This window comes from Ailuropoda melanoleuca, chromosome 12, assembly GCF_002007445.2.
Source record: "Ailuropoda melanoleuca isolate Jingjing chromosome 12, ASM200744v2, whole genome shotgun sequence".
Taxonomy (NCBI): Eukaryota; Metazoa; Chordata; class Mammalia; order Carnivora; family Ursidae; genus Ailuropoda; species Ailuropoda melanoleuca.
Genome location: NC_048229.1, coordinates 53724633 through 53743788, shown reverse-complemented (window position 1 = coordinate 53743788; position 19156 = coordinate 53724633). Strand labels below are relative to the sequence as shown.

At 42.8% G+C, this 19156-nt stretch overlaps 1 protein-coding gene across 1 annotated transcript in view; it reads right to left on the bottom strand.

The window, feature by feature from the left end:
- Window positions 1-3466: 3466 nt before the first annotated feature.
- LPCAT2 (lysophosphatidylcholine acyltransferase 2) overlaps window positions 3467-19156 on the bottom strand; it is a 62922-nt gene continuing 47232 nt past the window's right edge. Inside the window, exons 12-14 of the mRNA XM_002912240.4 lie at window positions 13180-13278; window positions 8588-8723; window positions 3467-5401 (exon numbers count right to left, since the gene is read on the bottom strand). Coding sequence (XP_002912286.1) covers window positions 5217-5401; window positions 8588-8723; window positions 13180-13278 — 420 coding nt within the window. The 3' untranslated portion in view covers window positions 3467-5216. The remainder of the gene's footprint in view (window positions 5402-8587; window positions 8724-13179; window positions 13279-19156) is intronic.

The window sequence follows — 19156 nt, the reverse complement described above, 5'->3', positions numbered from 1 at the left end:
TGTCTTGATCAGGCCGCGGGGGATTCCTATTTGAGGACATGACATTTGATTTAGAATCCGAATAAAACACAAACATTTAAAAAATCAGATGTGATGGTAGCACAGGTCTGGGAACATGGAGAAAAGCTCTGCATGGCACGCTTAAAGTAGGTCGGTTGTAGGACGTGGGTATCATCTCAATGGAGCTGCTGCTGCTTTTTTTTAAATCTGAGTGAGGAGCATTCTAGCCCGAGGGAACACCGGGTACAGAGACCCCCGAGGCTGGAAGGGGTTTTAGTCAGTGTGAGGAAAGGAAAGAACGGGTGGTGGGAGTTCAGTGAGGGAGAGACAGAAGACGGCCGAGATCTAGACCTCCAGAGGGGGGACCAGACCGTGTAGGGCCTTGTGGGCCAAGCTGAATATTTGGGATTGCATCCAAATCGCAACGGGTGGCTTTTGAAAGAATGTAACTGGAGAAGTGATAACTGGTTTATGCTTTGGAACAATCACTGTATTCTTTGGCAAGGGAATTTATAAGAGGATAAAGGTGTAAGTGAGGAGAACACAAAGGGGGTGCTCCAAGACACCGAGAATGAAGGTTCTAGGTATTCCCAATTTTGACTTAGTCTTCAGTTCCCTCAAACTCAATCTTGTTGGTCATGTAACATTATTCTGAGAGCAGAGATGTGATTAAAAAGGGACCCACAACAGAGGGACCCATAAGAAGTAGAGAACTCATGCTCCGTCACTATCCGCCAAGGAAAAAGATGACCGTAGGATCCTGAAGTTGACCTTGCCATTGATTTACAGTAACTTGGATTATTCATATGGGAAAGTTTTTGGGTTTTCATCTGACCTATTCTGGGCCTCGGTTCACCCATCTTTTCCCATCTCAACCACTGCTCTGAACCACTTGGAACCACCTCGGTCTCTCTTTCATTTAAGAACTCAGTCACAATTTGGTATCTAGAACCCACAAGTAGGAAAATACAGAGCAGATATTAATCTATAAATTCTATAGATCAGGCAACGGTGATGCTATATGTAAATAATTAGAAGCATGGCCTCTGTAGTCGGACGAAATTAGTTATAATTCCAAGCTCTGCCATTTAATGAGTGACTTAAGGATAGTTCTAAATTTTGTTCAGTAAAACCAGGGACACCAGTACCTATGTTTCATTAAGTTTTTAAATTAATTGATACTTGTAAATCATTTAGCACAATGCTTAATGCATGGTAAGTACTCCAGGTTGGTGGCCATTTTTGTTATTACTTACTATAATAATTAGTAAGCCTGTTACTTTTACAAAGGGAAAAATAAATATTTTTTAAAAGGTGAAATGTACTTACCTTTTTGGGGGGGAAGGACAGAGGGACAGGGAAAGAGAGACTCTTAAGCAGCCTCCACATCCAGCTCAGAGCCCAACTGGGGCTCAATCCCACGTGACCTGAGCTGAAGGCAGATGTTTCACCGACTGAGCCCCCCCCCCCACGCCCCTGTACTTACCTTTAAAAGACATGAACTTGGGAACCCCTACATGATGTTAAAATGACTATACTCTATGTAATCTGGGATAACAATATCATTTTTTTCCTGTAATAAAATTAGCTTAAAACAAAATTTAATAATTATAAAATCCTTAGTGAATTCTTCATTTTGGAATTTGGAAAGCATAATTAAGTCCCTTGGCAAACTATTCCTAATTATGAACCATTTTGGAGTACTGAGTTGAATATTTATAATATCCCCAAATGAAAACCAAACTCACATGTTCAGTATGAGAAAAATATTACAGATATTATCTTCTAGCTGTCGGAAGGAATATTAGGGACACAGAAAAATTTACATGTACAGGACGTTTTAATGACCTTGTAAAAGGTTGCATTTCACGTGAAAAAGTAGAGCGTCAAGTAACGTGTATATGTTATCTTGAGAATGTAAGAGTTTCTAGAAAAAAGTGTGAAACAAAACACGTTAAAAAATTAGTAATTATAGATTTGGGGTGGTAGAAATTACCATGATTTTTCTGTTTATTCTTTTCTTGTTTATCTTTTCTAATGTACACAGATTCTTTCATAAGCATGAGAAGACAACGATACGGTTCCCATGTTAGAAAAAACAGCGAGCTGGCGTCCCGGTGTAGGGGAGACAGTTGTTAGAGCACGCTGCTCCTTACACGCATGCTCGGGAAGTTTATCGATTACCTGGAAACAAGTGCTACATTAAATGGGCTAAAAGGGACACAAGCTCTTCAGGTTAGTAGCCTATTTACCCAAGTTTGTGAGGTGTAAATTGGATATGTATCAAGAACTTTGTGCGGGCCTTCACCTCCATCCAATCACAAGCAGCAATCACCAATTTAACACTCTGGTGTAACACTTTAACAACAAAACAATGGAAGTTTATCCAACAGAACAAAAAGGGGCGGGGGGGGGGAGATTCTAAGTATGTCTGCTTTCCTAGGGAATGGTTTCTGACTGATGACTTTTTATCCTCTTTCGTGATTGCTATATACAAACAAATACACGAGGATTTAAAAATTTTATTATTTTATTTTAGAGAGAGAGCACATGAGCAGGGGGAGGGGCAGAGAGAGAGGGAGAATCTCAAGCAGACTGTGCCGTGCACGGAACCCAACCCGGGGGCTCAGTCTCATGACCCTGAGATCGTTACCTGAGCCAAAATCAGGAGTTGGAAGTTTGACTGAGCCACCCGGGCGCCCGTACACAAGGATTTTTGCGGTAGGGAGCCCTCCTGTCCACCCTGCCTGGAGTGCCAATTACCCACCCTGCATTTGCCATAGTGTGAAGGGGAGACTTCCCCAGTCCGGCAGTCCGATATCTGCACTGCTATGCCTCACGCACACAGCAGCCCACATCACTTCTAAAAGGGAGGCAGTCTCTTTTATATATCCGTGATAGGTACCCCTGCTAGCGATCCTAGCCGGCCTTCCGAAACTCTAGAAGCAGTGGCAGAGGAGTATGAAATACACATAATGCTAGCAGTTTGGTCCATAAGCACGCAACACGTCATTATCCTGCAACAGGACTGTTCTGATTGAAATTTTTATGGTTTAGAGGACTTAGGATCTAGTATGTCTCATTTCAAAGAGCAACCTATTTTTTTTTCAGACAATTATAGGAAACCACAGTGCACTGAACTGATTTCACGCAATTTAATACCTCACTTCAACTTCTCAGAGGAGAAAAGCCTCTTTGAAGGAAATCTGCAGGAGAGGCCGAGGCTATAGGGATCCCGATGATCGTGACCGTGTTATCACGCACACCCCACCAGCCGAAAGTCAACTGCTTTAAGAACACTAACTATGGCAACTTTGGCTAAAATTTGAGTTTTTCATTTAGAGTAACATCATGCCTGACATTTCATAAAGCTTAAATGCAAACAAGAATGATTAATCACAGTCATAAATATGCAAACACATTCAAACCATGATATTAACAAGGTAATATTACCTTTGAGACAAAATGGCAAAACCAGAATTTTTTAATTGCCAAGAATTTTATGTAGCAGGTTTGTTTACTCAAGTAACATAATAAAATAGGAATATTACATTGGCAGAAGTGGACTGGAAGAGCTTAAGATGTTATTTTAAAACGGGAAAGCAAGGGGCTCGTTTTCAAGAGCCTCACAGAAAAATTTCCATTTACAATGCTGCTGTTTTCATAATTAATAGGAGTAAATGTGGCTTTTCTATGATGAAAAGCAATCAGGGTATCTGAGTTGTACATTCATTCCACTGTGTGTGCAAACACTACTATAGAGAGGTACTTTTCTAATTACTTAAGCAACTGTTTACAGCTCATTCAATACTCTGTCTAAACTGCTTTAAGACATAGAAAAAGCAAACAATCCTATACACTGAAGGATAACACATTTTAGTAAGCAATTATCCAAATTCACCCATTAAATTCGAACACGCACAGTTTAATGTGTAAAACTAGTTTGAAATAATGATTCAGCTCTCGTGACACTTCCCACCCTCACAAACGGCTTTAAAAAATGAGTTTGGGGATAAATCGCCAATATATTCAGAAACACAGCCAAAGACAAAGAGATCGAATTCAAAGACAGAATTCAGAAATGAGCCTGTTATTTTTTGTGCATTACATTATATAAACTGGTTCTTGGTTCAAATTTCAAAATGTGGATGACATTGACAATAGGTATGATGCGTGACATCCAATAAAAATGGCACTTGGGGGAAATTATTGCCTCACCTGAAGGAAAGATGTCACTTCCACCTTCCTGCCAGGGGGTTAAGTTGCTGCCTCACCTTAATAAGTAGGTTTTTGGATTCCCTAGCTTTTGATAACTTTGGAACCTTTTGTGTTTTCCCTGTAGCTGTCTCAGACAAGCTCTAAAATTTGAGAGGATGCTTAACAAAATAAAACTCCCACTTGGATGGTAAAATGCATTAATTCCAATACTCTATAATAAATGGAGCAAATCTGACCCAGTCAGTGGGTAAGCCCTACATTCTGACCTATCCAACTCAAATGTTATGTTCTCATCAGGCAGTCAAGATTACCTACCATAAGGCAATTCCCATTTAGCCTTTGGCCATAGTCTTGCTCTTTAACACAAAGTTCTAAATTGTAGATCATACAAAACAATATCATCTCCTTAGCAGGTGGGTAAGGAAATCTGCAATAAAGAGAATATGAGTTCTAAGTAGTCTCATCGAATTATTGGGAGCTCTCCCTTCCAATCCATCATACTCAGTGATCCAAGAAACTGAACCGGAAATGGAAATAATGCATCTGTGAAGTTAGAGGCATAAAACCTGCAATGTACTTATTTCCAGAATGGGAAGGGATTCGAGGTAACTATTACTTCATGTCTTTCGAGACAAGTAGATTAAAAAGTGTTTGCGCTTTTTAAAACTCTTTGCCGCGCTGATTAATGCTCATCAGTAAACAGGTGAGACCATTCTGTTCATTTGCCTTTGCAAATTAGATTGGAAAATCCATAAAAACATATTTATCACCAGGGAACCAATCGGTAGAGCACAACAGAACATAAAATAAAGGGAATATTACTTAATAATATACATAGTGGATAAAAGCATTTTAATAAGAAAATCTATCATTTTTATTTTTAAAAAAAGCTCTCTGTTTTCAACATCATTATTACTCAGAAATCACTTTGAAAACACTATCAATAAATGCCTTCGCAATTTCAAGTAAAAGCTTTTCCTTATTGTGAACATTTGCCTTCAGTCGTCTTTTTTGTCTGAGGTACTCTCGTCATGATTTTCGGGGCTGACTTTATTACTGGCGACCAAGGGAGTTGGCTGGACTTCATCTGGTAGTGAGAACACATGGCATGTCTGGAGGTCTAGGTAGGTTGTAAATATTTTAGCATATTCTGGATGCTTTAAGGCAAAACTTTTAAATTCCTCTAAAAGGGGGAAAAAACAAACAAACAAAATCCAATAAATAGAGGCGAATCTTCCTTTGGCATGACACAGACTCATACGGCCTTAATAATACAATTATTGCCCAATCCTCTTACTCCACTCTTATAAATTGTCCAGACACTTTGCAGGATAGTTTTTCCATTATCTAGTAAACCTGAGGATTCACATACTCCGTGACCCGTTAATTCTATTCTGAAGTGTATAACCTGGAGAAATGTGTGCGTGCTGTGTTTTGGGAGATGGGCCCGAGAATGCTGACAGCAACATTACTTTTGACAGGTGAGAAATGGAAACCACTCAGGTGCTTGTCAACAGCAGAAATGGAGACTTGAAGCATTTTCATGGGACAGAACAGCTCCAAAGCAATGAAGACGAAGGAGCGGCTATGTTGTAACACTGTGGACGAGTCTTAAAGCCATAATGTTGAATGGAAACAGCCGGATACAAAACAACAGAGACTGTAGGAGTCCACTATGTGAAGTTCTAAAACTCAGGCAAAACTAACACATTATACTTAAAGATTTTGGGGTGACATGCTAAAAAGGAAAGCAAGTTAGAGTACGCCTTCTAAAGTCAGGTCAGCACTCCCCCCTTTAGGAGAGAGGAAGGGGCTGTCGCTGGGTAACGGTGCACGGGGGTTTCCAGAGTTCTTGAAAAGCTTTATTTCTTGACCTGAGCAGTAGTAACACAAGTACTCACTTTATGAGTCTGTGTTTATGTTTCACTCAGTCTTCGGTATTGCCGTTATTTTTTATAATGCAAAATGTTTAAAAATGCTATTGCCCATGACTTTCGATTAGTGGTTTTGAAAACTATTTTAACCCTTAATTCTGGTATGTAAATACACAGTCTTGAAAAGCTGAACCCTGACTTATGATCCATAAAGGCAAGTAGAGTGTACAATATATCATAATCAATGCACAAGACCTTGGAGTAGTGGGCTTCTCTCTATCTTGGGTGTTTTAGATTTAGGAACTGAGGAAGAGGTCTAGAAGGGTAACTGAGTTAGCCAGCAGAGTTTGAACATCGAGCCTCCAATAACCTGGAGTTTCTGTAGTGTGCTTCTCCTCCACTCCAAAATGCCTCTCTCCTCTTCTGTTTGGATGGGGAAAACTTTATTGACCTCATACAGCAAAAGGAGCCTAGACTTGGAATCAGCAACTTATTTGGCTCTATAATAAAAAGATTCTTAACCCCATGTTCTATTTCTGTCTATTTTTTTTTAAACCTCTTGATAACCCAGAGTCTACAAAACAGGTCTCAGTGATGAGGAAGCCATTGGACTGAGTCCAAATCATTCTTTGCATTAATAGACCACTTAAATGTTTCCAAATCAGGCAAACTATTAACACGGTCTTTAGATATTTTTTTCTTAACATCCAAAATAAAGGTTTATCTGCACAAGTCTGTGGCACCGAGGATTTATGTGACTTTTATGGAAAGTAAACATGAGAGTTGATCTACTGAAACCAATGTCTGTCTTTCAAGACTTGTGCTCTGTTCAAAAGATCAAGGTCTCTGTCTTCTTTGGGGATCTCAGCGCCATTAAGAAGTAATTCGTTAAAAAAAAAAAAAAGTAACTCATTTCCAGAAGTTCTATGAATTGGCTAATCTGTGGAATTTGGGCATTAATTTGGCTAATGGAAAACTGAGAAGGAAAACAATTTAGATGGTCATATTCTGATACATTTCAATAGCTATTCTTTTACAAATCATACTTAAATACCTCCCAACATTCCTGCAGAAAAGGAAACTGACATAATATTGGGGAAAGAGAGATATTCTATGTATTCTAAAAAGATCAAATTCCAGAAAACAAAGCAGATTTCCCTAAAAACTTGTTAAAATCAACAGGTAAAGTTATGACTACCTAACAAAACATTTATGGCATAACTTCCACTGAAATAGTTACTCCAAATAATTGTTCCAAATTTGGCAGCTCAGAGCAATAAAGAGTCTTACTTGTGAAAGGAAAATGGTCAAAGAGTTAGTGCACATGGGGTGTATGACTCATACATTTTATCTCAGTATGTACTTCCCACTTTCCCTTCCTTCCTTCCTTCCTTCCTTCCTTCCTTCCTTCCTTCCTTCCTTCCTTCTTTCCTTCCATGAACTCAACAGAGTAAGTGCCCTAGGTGTTTAATTACTAAAATAGAATAAAGGGCAGGCAGAATGATACTAATTAAAAACAGACAGTGAGAGAAGTATGTGATCTAATTCCCCCATCCCATGAAAGTTAACAGCTGAAACCCTCTGAGCACCACAAGGAAAGAAGCATTCCAGAAGAATCCCCCTGCAGCCTGCGTGAGGGGAAAGGCTGGGGGAAGAGAAGCCAACTTGCCGTGAATGACCACATCAAAGCCAAGACAGGGAAACAATCACCTAGGCCTCTCCACTCAGGTGTGGTTTTCTCACGACTGTGCTGGGAAGTACATGGAAACTGATGTGGGATTTGTTTTGATGTGTGGACTCAAGCCATCTGGAGAAAGCTTGGTCCCTGACGGATGGACCTGCCATTTGGCTGCAGGGTCTTCCTCCGCCATGATGGTCCCGACTTCACAGGGATGCCATCTACAGGACGGGAGGAAACAAGCCTGCATGAAAGCTTACTAAGCAGCTCACGGCAAATGTGAAGACAGACGTTTAGCTGCTGCAGTTACTGTTGGTGCCCCAGTCCGTACCCCCCTAGCGGAGTTACAACCTCTCTAGCTAACTTGCTCAGTTTTGCGTGGCCGCGGTGATAGCAGAAGGAAAAGACCCTTCCAGGAGGGGCAGCAGATGAGAGATAAGGTGGGGAGGGTAGAGGTCCAGGCTCTGAAACCAAACTTTCTTGGTTTTTGAATCCTGGCTCTGACATTCTCTAGCTGATGACCTTAGATAAGTTAAATTCCATGCATCTCAATAAAATAATATTAAGAGTGCTGATTAAATAGGATTGCTGTAAAGATTTATTTAAAATGTTTAGAAGAATGCTTAGCATATAAGTAAGTCCTCAGTAATCAGCTCCTCTCATCCCACTACTACTGTTATTCCTGTCACCATCATCATTCCTGTTATTTCTATTGTTAGTACAGTTAGTGGAGGAAACCACACTCCTGCCTGAGGGTCCATCTGTAGTCGGGATGCCCTCCTGGTCAGCTAAAGCAGAAACCAAGCCGCCTACTCACCATAGGAAACGGAATCTCCCTGGGCTATTTCCCTGAAGAGACCAGAAACATCCAGGTCGGGCACCCCAAGGGCGGCCTGCAAAATGGTGGTAAACTCTTCCTCTGTTATGTAGCCGTCCTCGTCAACATCAAAGAGCTGAAGGAAAGAGGAAATAAAATACAAGGTTGAGTTCCCACGGGGCAATAATGATACGGACTAATCTCAGAAAATGAACTCTTTAGTGAGTCACACAACTTTTGTGCCAGGGAAGAGGGAGATGTATCTGAAGGAAGAATGGTCTTTGCTGCTCTCGAGACAGCTGGCTTGGTCATGGGAAGAGACAGAAGGAAAGCACAGGCTACAACAACAGTGAGACCAAAGGGTGTGGGAGTCCTGTGGAGAACGAGATGAATCCCACGGGAGAGGTCACGGAAAGCTTTACCGAAGTGACAGATTGAGTTGGGCCTTAGAACACAAAGAGATACTCCTGGAACAGACAGGGGTTGGCAGTGATGGCCGGGGGCTCAGACCAGGTGACGGACGGACAAGCAGGAGTCATGCCATGATGGATGTGGGCCGCCTCACCTCACTCTGTGGGATTATGATTGTGGGGGATGTGGTGTGGTCATACGGGAATTGAGAGTGTGGAGGATGGATTAGAGTCAGTAGGTTGGAAAGCCTAGAGGTGGGAAAAGCAATAAAGAGTGTGGGGTGGAGACACAGGAAGGACAGGAAGGGGCAAGACTGACGAGGAAGCAAAGGCAGGGCTTGGCCAGTAGTCGGGGCCCTGTGGGGATGGCAAGAAGGAGAGACAGTGGGTGGCAGCACTCTGGCTTGGGCACCTGGGGGAGAGTGGGGTCCATTCCCCAGAGTGGGAGATCAAAAGCTGGACCTGGAGAAGTTAGACTTGAGTCAGAGGTGCTGGGGGACATATGAGACACAGCATCTCAGCTCAGGAGAATGGTCGAGGCTCGAGCCATGGTTTAGGGGAAGAACCGCCAACTCTGGGGGTGTTGGAGCTTATTTTCAGAGAATGCAAAAAGCAATGCGAAGCCTGGGGAGCCGCAAGAGTTCAAGTGTGTGCAGGGAAGAGGAGCTGGCAAAAAAAAGATTCAGAGAGAACTGAAAATGAGGAGCATGCCACTGGGAGCTCAGGAAGGCTTTCTGGAAAGACAGAGACAGTCTGAGAGCGGTAACAGCCCACTGAGTAAGACACCACAGCGAGGCCAGGCCAGAAGCAAAGAGGGTTGCTGGGTTTGGCAGTTAGGAGATCCGGATGTCTTTGGGAAACATGGCTTTGGGGAGCAGGAGGCCAGGTGGTCATGGGAAGCCGGGAACGAAGAGAGGTGAGCGGTGGAGGCAACCATCATGGGCTCCTGGAATAACAGGAAGGAGGGAAACGGGGCATCGGCCAAGCACAAAAGGAGGCTGTCTTTAGGAAGGGAGAGTCTGAACATGTTTATAGGCCGAGAGGAAAGGGCGGTAGGTGGGACAGATTGAAGTCAAGCAGCAAGACAGTGATAGTTGTTAGATAATTAATATCCCAAATTCAAAATCTTCTCCTGGGCATTCATGTTTGTTTGTTTGTTTTTAAAGATTTTGTTTATTTATTCGACAGAGATAGAGACAGCCAGGGAGAGAGGGAACACAAGCAGGGGGAGAGGGAGAGGAAGAAGCACTCATAGCAGAGGAGCCTGACGTGGGGCTCGATCCCACAACGCCAGGATCACGCCCTGAGCCGAAGGCAGATGCTTAACCGCTGTGCCACCCAGGCGCCCCTGGGCATTCATGTTTTTAAACGAAGCCAGCACTGATTCCCTGCAGGCCCCGATCAAAAGTGTCCAAATCACTTTCTTTGTATTAACTGATTTCACCCTCACAATGGCCTTACGCAGGGTCGGTGCTGTCATTAGCTCTGTCTTCCCGAAAGCTGAGGCACTAGATAGTTAGGTCCCTTTCCCAAGGTCACACAATGGGTCGGTGGAACAGTCGGCACCCAAATCCAGGCAGGCAACATCTAGAGCGCCTGCCGTTAAGACCTTTACTTCTGACTGAACGCACGACCAAAACCAGAAAACCAGAGGCATTAGATAAGGTGTGAGCATCACGGAAAGAACCAGAAGCACAAATCGACTCATGTTTTAACTGTCCAGCAGGGTGGGAGAGAACACCCGCACTTGACCAGCTCAGAAAGCAGAGACTTGCCCATTTTCTGTCCCTCAGCCCCCAGGGCAAAGAGAAGACAGCCCCAGAGTGACAAGCGACTTAACATTTGTTTGCACAAACTGCAGCTCAGGGCTCTTTATGGGCCTTGGACTTCCAGCAGGAACTGCCGGGAGATCCCACCCGACTCCGCTCCTCACAGGCTCTGAGCTTTCACGAGAGGCCTTCCATCCCGACAGAATCCTTGGCAATTCATCTGTCACACTTGGTGTTCTGGTGGCTGTCGCTTCTGTGGAAATTCCCTTCGAGTGTCCTTACTGGGTGCTTTTTACTTCCTCTCCATCTGGCCTCATCATGGCTACCCAGACTGTGCCCCTCACGCAAATGCTCACTTTCCCTCCATTACTCATCACTCGCCATAGTCTCACTGCTGCAGAGTTCCCAGACTTCAGGTAAATCCCAAGCTCTGGGCTCTGGTGGGAAGCTCAAGGGCCCAGTGTCCTTTGGGGGAATGATATCTGTCCATTGCATGGACTATGGTGGGACTCTTAGCCCAAACATCCTGTCCTTCCAGCAAGCACATGGCTCAAGGCCGTCTGGACCCTTCCTGGGGGGTGACTGAGGGCAGAGCTGGAGATGCCACAGTGGGGGCCTGTGCCCTCGCTGCCTCTGAGTCGACCCTGGAGCCCCCTCCCCAGCCTTACGACACAGTGTATGCCCATTGCTCACAGCTGAAGAACTCTGGCTGATCCATCTCCACGGGTTTCTGTGATGATGAAATGAGCTCAAGGATGGGGAGTTCACTGTGAAGGGCTTCCCAGATAAAAGGAAGTGACAGGGCCCTGTGCGTATAAAAGGATACAACTACGTGAAAAATACAAGTGTGCCAAAATATTTTCAAAAACATCAAACACCCTAAAAGAGAATGTGGAAAAAATAAGCAATGTAAAGCATGACCCTCGTCTTACTGGAAAAAGAGCTAATTATAGTTTAAGGACCTCCTTGCTTCCCTCCTCCACACCAAACCAAGGTCTAGGCTAGAGAAAAATCTCACGACGTCTTTAAAAACAATAATTACTGGGATCGAGGGCCAAATTTTCTATCAGGTCTTTCATTGGTAAACCCAAAGTGACCGTTTGCTCAGCTCAACTTATAATTACGTACACAATCCCAAAACAGAAACAGAAATATCTGGATTGGAATAAGTTAGCTACGTGTATAATTTTAGGTTTTATGATGAATAAGTCTGTAAAAGCCAAACGTTTTAAACTTGGAAAAAGTTCTGGCCCTTGCCTTATGACCATCTGCTAAGCATCAACCACTGAGTTCTTTACGGGCCTTGCAGTTAACTCAGTTTAAACCAATGTGAAATAAAAAGTAAGCTTGGGGACGTCTCTGTCAATGACAGAATGCGCGAACATTCCTGAGGCTTGCCCTGGTGGCCTCTAACACGTGAGAAAGGACTCTTGGAGAAAGAGCGCTTTTCTAGATGATGGAGGGGAAAGAAAACCTGTCGGAATCACAGTGGGATATTCTTCTCAGAATCCACGGAAAGAGGAGAGTAGGAAACAGGAAGGGGGAAGGTCCTCAGTTGTCATGGCGGACGGAAGCAGAGAGACAGCCACGTCGGGATGAGTCGGTCTATATAGCTCAGTACCAAGTCAAGCAGGGAAATCAAGGTTTTGTTTCACTTGAGAGCAGACGATACAACCTTAGAACTGGAAGCAAACACTCTTCTTAAATACTAATTAGATGAAGCACCTTTTATCTCAGAAAAACCAAAAACACACTCTGGGAGTGTATTCTCCCCGCTCCTCTTGGGCATGGACGTGATAAATGGAGTCGGAGTCCTCACAGTTCGGACCACCACCCAGTCCGCTGGGGATGGGGTGTTACTCATCGGCCCCCCCTTTCCCCGATGTTGCTGTGGAAATACATGTGATACTACAGGAAAACCTACAGGGTGGGGACCTGGGACGTGTATCGTGATGCTCACCTGGCCCCATCACAACATAAATCCCACCCAGAAAAGAGCACTTAAAATTATCTCTGGCACACAGAGTGAGAAAATCAGGAAAGATGGGAACTTTCCAGATGGTGAATTAGGATGGCTGGTGACAGGTGGTGTTTATTTATAAACTGCACTTTGGGGCTTCAAAATGGAGAGGCTGGAAAGAAATCCTTTCTAAAGCTCATCTGTGAAATCACCGGCTCTTCACTCTTGTGGCCGTTCACGGGGCTGCTCCCATAGACCGTCCTTGTGCTTAAGGGGATGCCTGTGTTTTCTTTATTCTCAGGAGCAATTGTCTTAATTGCATTACCCCCGTGTACATGTCGTGGCGGATCTATAAACTCATGTAACAGATTTCACTGATTTCCAAATAACACGCTTCAAGTAAACTCTTGTTCGCAAGGCAGACCCAGAGGCTTTCAGTGGGGCCAACAGTACCTTAAATGCCACCTGGATGATGTCCTCTGTGTTGGCAGGGTTGCACAAGACAGCCAGGCCTATCACATACTCGCGGAAGTCAATACTGCCATCGTGGTTCTGTGGAAGGAGGGGAGAAATCAATTAGCGGGCCCACTAGTTGAATTACTATTAATCGCAGCCGCAAAGGTGAAATCCAGGCATGTCACACAGCTCAATGTCATCGTGCACTGAGCCTATTTGGAAAAAAGTTGGCACTGAGAGGGGACAGCAATATATTTCTGTTTAGTACTGAATATAAACGTTGGATCACTGTGGCCATTTAGTGGTTCCGTGGCACCCAGTGTGGGTTCTTGAGCTCAACCCTGGTGGAAGCCTCTCTACCAGGCAGGATCTAGAATCTTGGTAGTGGCCCTGCCATGACCAACAGGTCACTAAAGGGGGACCAGGGTCACTAAGCAACCCTCTACATGCAGACAATGGAAAGGAAGGGAAAGGGAAACTGAGGCAGCGGTAGCAAATAGATTCTTTCTTCCTTGCAGGCTTTCTTTGTAACAAACCAGGAGCCAGGCAGCAAACCGGAGCCATGTCAGTGGCCACCTGGTGATGGGAGGCCCCAGGAAATCCTGAACTTCTAAGAGTCTAACTAGTACGATATGAGTATCTCTACACTTCAGGAGGTATTCCATGATGGCAACAGAGAAGAAGGTATTGATAATTCTAAGCCAGGCTGACTGAATGCAGAGTTTCCTACACGTGAACTACTCATCTAGACAGGAACCCTGAGGATGAAGTGGGGAGAAGGAAAGAGAACTGAAAAGAAGCCCCATGATGATACTATCCCAGGTGTTAGAAGCATTTTGGCAGCAAAATCTTCAAGTGATGAATTCCCAGATAAAGTATGAATTAGGAACAACACAGCGCAGTGCTTGACAGATGAACAAATGGTGTTTGGCGTCAGTAAGAGTGTAATCTTTAACTCTGACTGAGGGTCGACACTTCGACCATCGGGAGCTCCTTTCGGGCAAGGATTGCTTTCTTTGTGTGGCGGTGTATTTCCGTTACTTAGCACACTAAGCTACCTAAGCGCTAAAAACAAATACTACGTTTTCCTCCTTGACCCTTACCTATGACGTTGGGTTCACTTTCAAGCTAAGGCAAGCGTTCTTTGCTGTAGTTTCATGGAGGACCTTGGGGAAAGGGGAAGCCATGAAGCCCCTGACAAGGTGTTCAGTTCTGGTGTGTACGCGTTTCTAGGGAAGAAAATTGCAGCTTTGACCTGCTCCTCAAAGCAATCAAGACTCAAAAGACCAAGAGTCACTTTTACCTTACTCCTTTATTTTACTGCAGGGTGGAAACTAAAAGGAGGAATGACTTAACTTCGCTTTCCCACCAGAGAAGGTAGAAACAAAGGTATTTTAAGATTTCCCTTAAGGAATAGGGTTTATTCCTGAGACATCAACTCAGGTCATCTGACTTCCATTTTTGTCTGGTTACCTATAAAGGAACTGTTTTCTTCCTTTTCTCCCCCCCCCCCTTTTTTAAGATTTATTTATTTATTTGAGAGAGAGAGAGACAGCATGTGAATGGGGAAGGGGCACAGGGAGAGGGAGAGACTCCCCACTGAGGGCCGAGCCCAGGTAGAGCTGGATCCTACGACCCTGACACCATGACCTGAGCCGAAATCAAGAGTCAGACGCTTAACCCACCAGCCACCCAGGTGCCCCGCTTCCTTGTCTTGAGCCAATTTTTTTTAAAGCTGATCTTTTTTTACAAAAATGTATCATTTACATCCAATGAAAAGCACCCATTTTAAGCATACAGTTAATGTGCTTTGACAAATGTATGCACCAGGGTAACGTGTGCACCACCACAATTAATAGCTACACCATTTTCATCACCCCAGAAATTTCAGGGACAGTGGAGTTTTAAGTGACATCATTTCCTTCCTGTGCCACCACCATTCATTTCCTTCCACACCAGAGAGGGCTGTTGTCCATTAGCATTAGAGGCCAAGTGGCCCCCTGAATCATAGACCTGTTGCTCACTGGAGGGTACATCTGTTCCTCCACTGGCTTTATGAAGCAACACAGAAGTCTTGAATGGAAGGTCTGAAGAAGAGATAGAAGAATGGTCGATGGACAATGAAGATACAATCATAGACTGTATGATTGGAAATACTCTTGAATTTATGTTGTCTCTTGATTGTGAGGCATCCAACTTTTCTCTATACCAACTGAACCCTATGTATAACAGAGGTCAAACATCATAACTCATTTTGCAGATGGAGAAAGGACCCTTTGTCTTACCACTATTCACAAAACAAGGTAATATTCTGGACCTCTAATATTCAAGAACAGTCTTATCTCTGAATGGTTTCAGATGACAAAAAGAAGCAGACCCTTGATAATCATTCGCACGAGAAATTATATGTCAGTTTTCATCTTAGTAATGAGAAGGGGGAAAAAGCAGCATGGAAATTATTCTCAGGTATTTTATTACTGGATCAATAAAATAATACATTGTTAAGGTTCCAAATTCAGAATAATAAAACTTTGAACTGGAAGGAATCTTAGAAATAATCCTTTCAACTAATTCATTTTGACTAATAAAAAAAAATGAGAACCCTACGAACCAGCAATTGCACAACATAGTGATCCAAAGGGGCACCCACACCTCAATGTTTATAGCAGCAGTGTCTACGATAGCCAAACTACGGAAAAGCCCAGGTGTCCCTCGACAGATGAATGGATAAAGAAGATGTATATATGTATACACACACACACACACACACACACACACTGGAATATTACTCAATACACACACACACACACACATATATACACACAATGGAATACTACTCAGCCATTAAAAAAATGAAATCTTACCATTTGCAACGATGTGAGTGGAACTAGAGGGTATTACACTAAGTGAAATAAGTCAATCACAGAAAGACAAATACCATATGATTTTACTCATATATGGAATTTAAGAAACAAAACAAATGAACATAGGGGAAGGGAGGGAAAAATAAAATAATACGAAATCAGAGAGGGAAACAAACCATAAGAGACTCTTAACTATAGGGAACAAACTGAGGCTTGCTGGGGGGGGGAGATGGGGTAACAGGGTGATGGGCATTAAGGAGGGCATGTGATATAATGAGCATTGGGTGTTATATGTAACTGATGACTAAACTCTACCTCTGAAACTAATAATACACTAATGTTAATTAATTGATTTTAAATTTAAAAAATGAGACATAAGCTTTACTTGAGGTCATAAAACATGCTATTACCATTAACTCCAATGAAAATTTAGGTAATTGGACTCTAAATCATTCAAATTAAAGCAAGTAGCTTAATAAAATAAATTCAGAAACAGATAATTACGAAGTATACAACAAAACACGCTCCTTTAATTTTTTAATTTCAAATAAATTCCATGACAAAAATTATCCTTCAAATCTGTGGTTCTTTTCTTTAAAAACCTATTGAGAATTTCTCAGGAAGAATTATAAACTTAAAAAAAAAAAACCTAGACTTGAAAATATTTCAGGGCCCCGTTTCAAAGGAGGAGCCCAGCTTTCTGGAAGGAGATGTTAATTCCTCCATAATCTGTCTTAATCTGGAGCCCAGGACAGACCCGAGTAGGAACTATGGATTCATACTGGGTCACTGCAAAAAGAAGGGGTGACTGAGCCTGGCTGAAACTCTAGATGGTGGGCCCTATCCCCTCCCTGGTAGTCAGCAGGATCAGAAAAGCATGGAAGTGGGGCGCCTGGGTGGCACAGCAGTTGGGCGTCTGCCTTCGGCTCAGGGTGTGATCCTGGCGTTGTGGGATCGAGCCCCACATCAGGCTCCTCTGCTATGAGCCTGCTTATTCCTCTCCCACTCCCCCTGCTTGTGTTCCCTCTCTCGCTGGCTGTCTCTATCTCTGTCGAATAAATAAGTAAAATCTTTAAAAAAAAAAAAAAAAGCATGGAAGTGAAGGCTGGGCGTCACTGTGACCTCTCGGTGCCCCAGCATCTTGTCATCCCCACAATCACATGACACAGGCTTCTCAGACCAGTGGGAAGCCAGACCGTCACGTGTGCAGACATGGTCCATTTAAAATTCCAGAAGGAATAAATGGTGGTGTTCCTGTGTCTGATTCTCAGGTAGCCATTCCCTAAGGCTTTTCTTAGTCGAATTTAGTCAACATTTTTATTCCTACCAAATCAGATATGTTTTACAACCTTAAAGTCCAGCAACATTTAAGGATGTGGTTCTGAATACACGTTGAGATGGTAAACTCCCAAGGATAAGGACTATATTGTCTTTGATGTGTTGTAATTGATATCATCCCTGCAAATGAGAGATAATCAATGCCATCAAAACAATTAAGAAATGTTTACATAAAAACAGAACTTACAGCCAACAGAAAAAGGCTTTGAGTCTTTGAAGATTAACTTTACAAATCCAAAGGAGTACTATATTTAAAATACAGTAAGTTCTCGGTTTTCCAGAGGAGTCTGGGAAGAGGTGTTCTGTTTACTCGAATATTCTTATTAAGAGCGTATTTTCTACCCACAGACATAATTGTATTACCAATTTTCTCAGAATTAAATTGCTTTAATCCACTTAGCATTAAACACAGACACTTTTAAGAAGTAATTTTGAAAGAACCTCAAGATCAATAGACGTGTTAAATATCAGGGCCCTGCAGGGGTATCTGTGAATATTCTTTAAAGGACCCATTATGAGTTAGTTGTGCAATATTACTGATGAAATCTCTGACTTAAAAAAAAATCAGTTCTTAAAAATACACGCACTACGACTCAAAAGATATTTCAAATGTGACCTTTAAGATGATGTACACGTTTTGAATATCCTTGGAGGTCGCTTTTCTTAGGTACAAGCCTACGTACATGGGTACAGAACTACATTCTTTTTCCTGCTGTTACAGGTTACAGAATCCAGTGGATTATATTAAGATAAAGATGTTTTTTAAAGTCATACGGGATGTTTTGAAATTTTAAAATGTAGATGGTACAACCTCACATGCTTTTTAAAATCGTTGAGTATTATTTCCAACTTACTACATCGATTGTGTTGCTTAATGTTAGAAATTGAAAACGATGGGGTGGAATGACATGAATCAAAGAACTTCGTCTCAGCCTATAGGAGGCTTCCATGTAGAAATGGCAAAATAAGAAACAAAAATCATCAGATAAATACTCCCTCTTACATTGAAAATGTGCCTTTAAAATGTCGACTTTTGGATAGAAACTAAGAAATTCAATCGTTCGTCAGGCTATCGGTCTTACGCAATGCCAAAGTTTTGAGTATTTAACGAAGTCCGGAGTTGAGACTGGATTTTCTAGCCTCTCCTCTAGTGACGGGGTTACCTGTACACATTTTATACAAATTCAGAAGAGAACAGAAGAGAAATGTGGGTAACTTCAGGATGTTTTGCCCTGTGCGGGCAGGAAGAGAATCATAAGAGCAGATAATCCCTTGACCCGAGGAGCAAGAAAAATACTTAATACCACCCCCAGCATGAGATAACCATCTTAAGCTTCATAAAATATTTAGAATTAACTGAGGACAACGGTAAGGCTCTGTTGCCCTTTCTACAACCATCATGTGGAAAGGTTAAATTATAAACCTAGTATTCTGAGGACCTTAAAAGGCATCTTGGCAGTTTTCCCCTTTCTTGGCTGGAGGCCTACGCTCATGCCTGACATATGAATGGGCAGATTCTAAAATAGGGATGCTGATAGTAATGTGTGGTTGCTGGCAGCAGCCTTTTTCTGATGTGACCACACCTGGCTAAGTAGCCCACCAGAGCAAGCTTACATTTACGGGTCCCTAGAGGAAGGCGGATGTGGTCTCTGGGCTTGGCTCCGTGCAGAATTATACGCCTGTGGTGCTTCATAAATATTATATGATGGTGACGATGGTGAGCGCAGAGGCCAAATGCCAACCTCTTCTAATGTCACTGGGGATTTCTCACC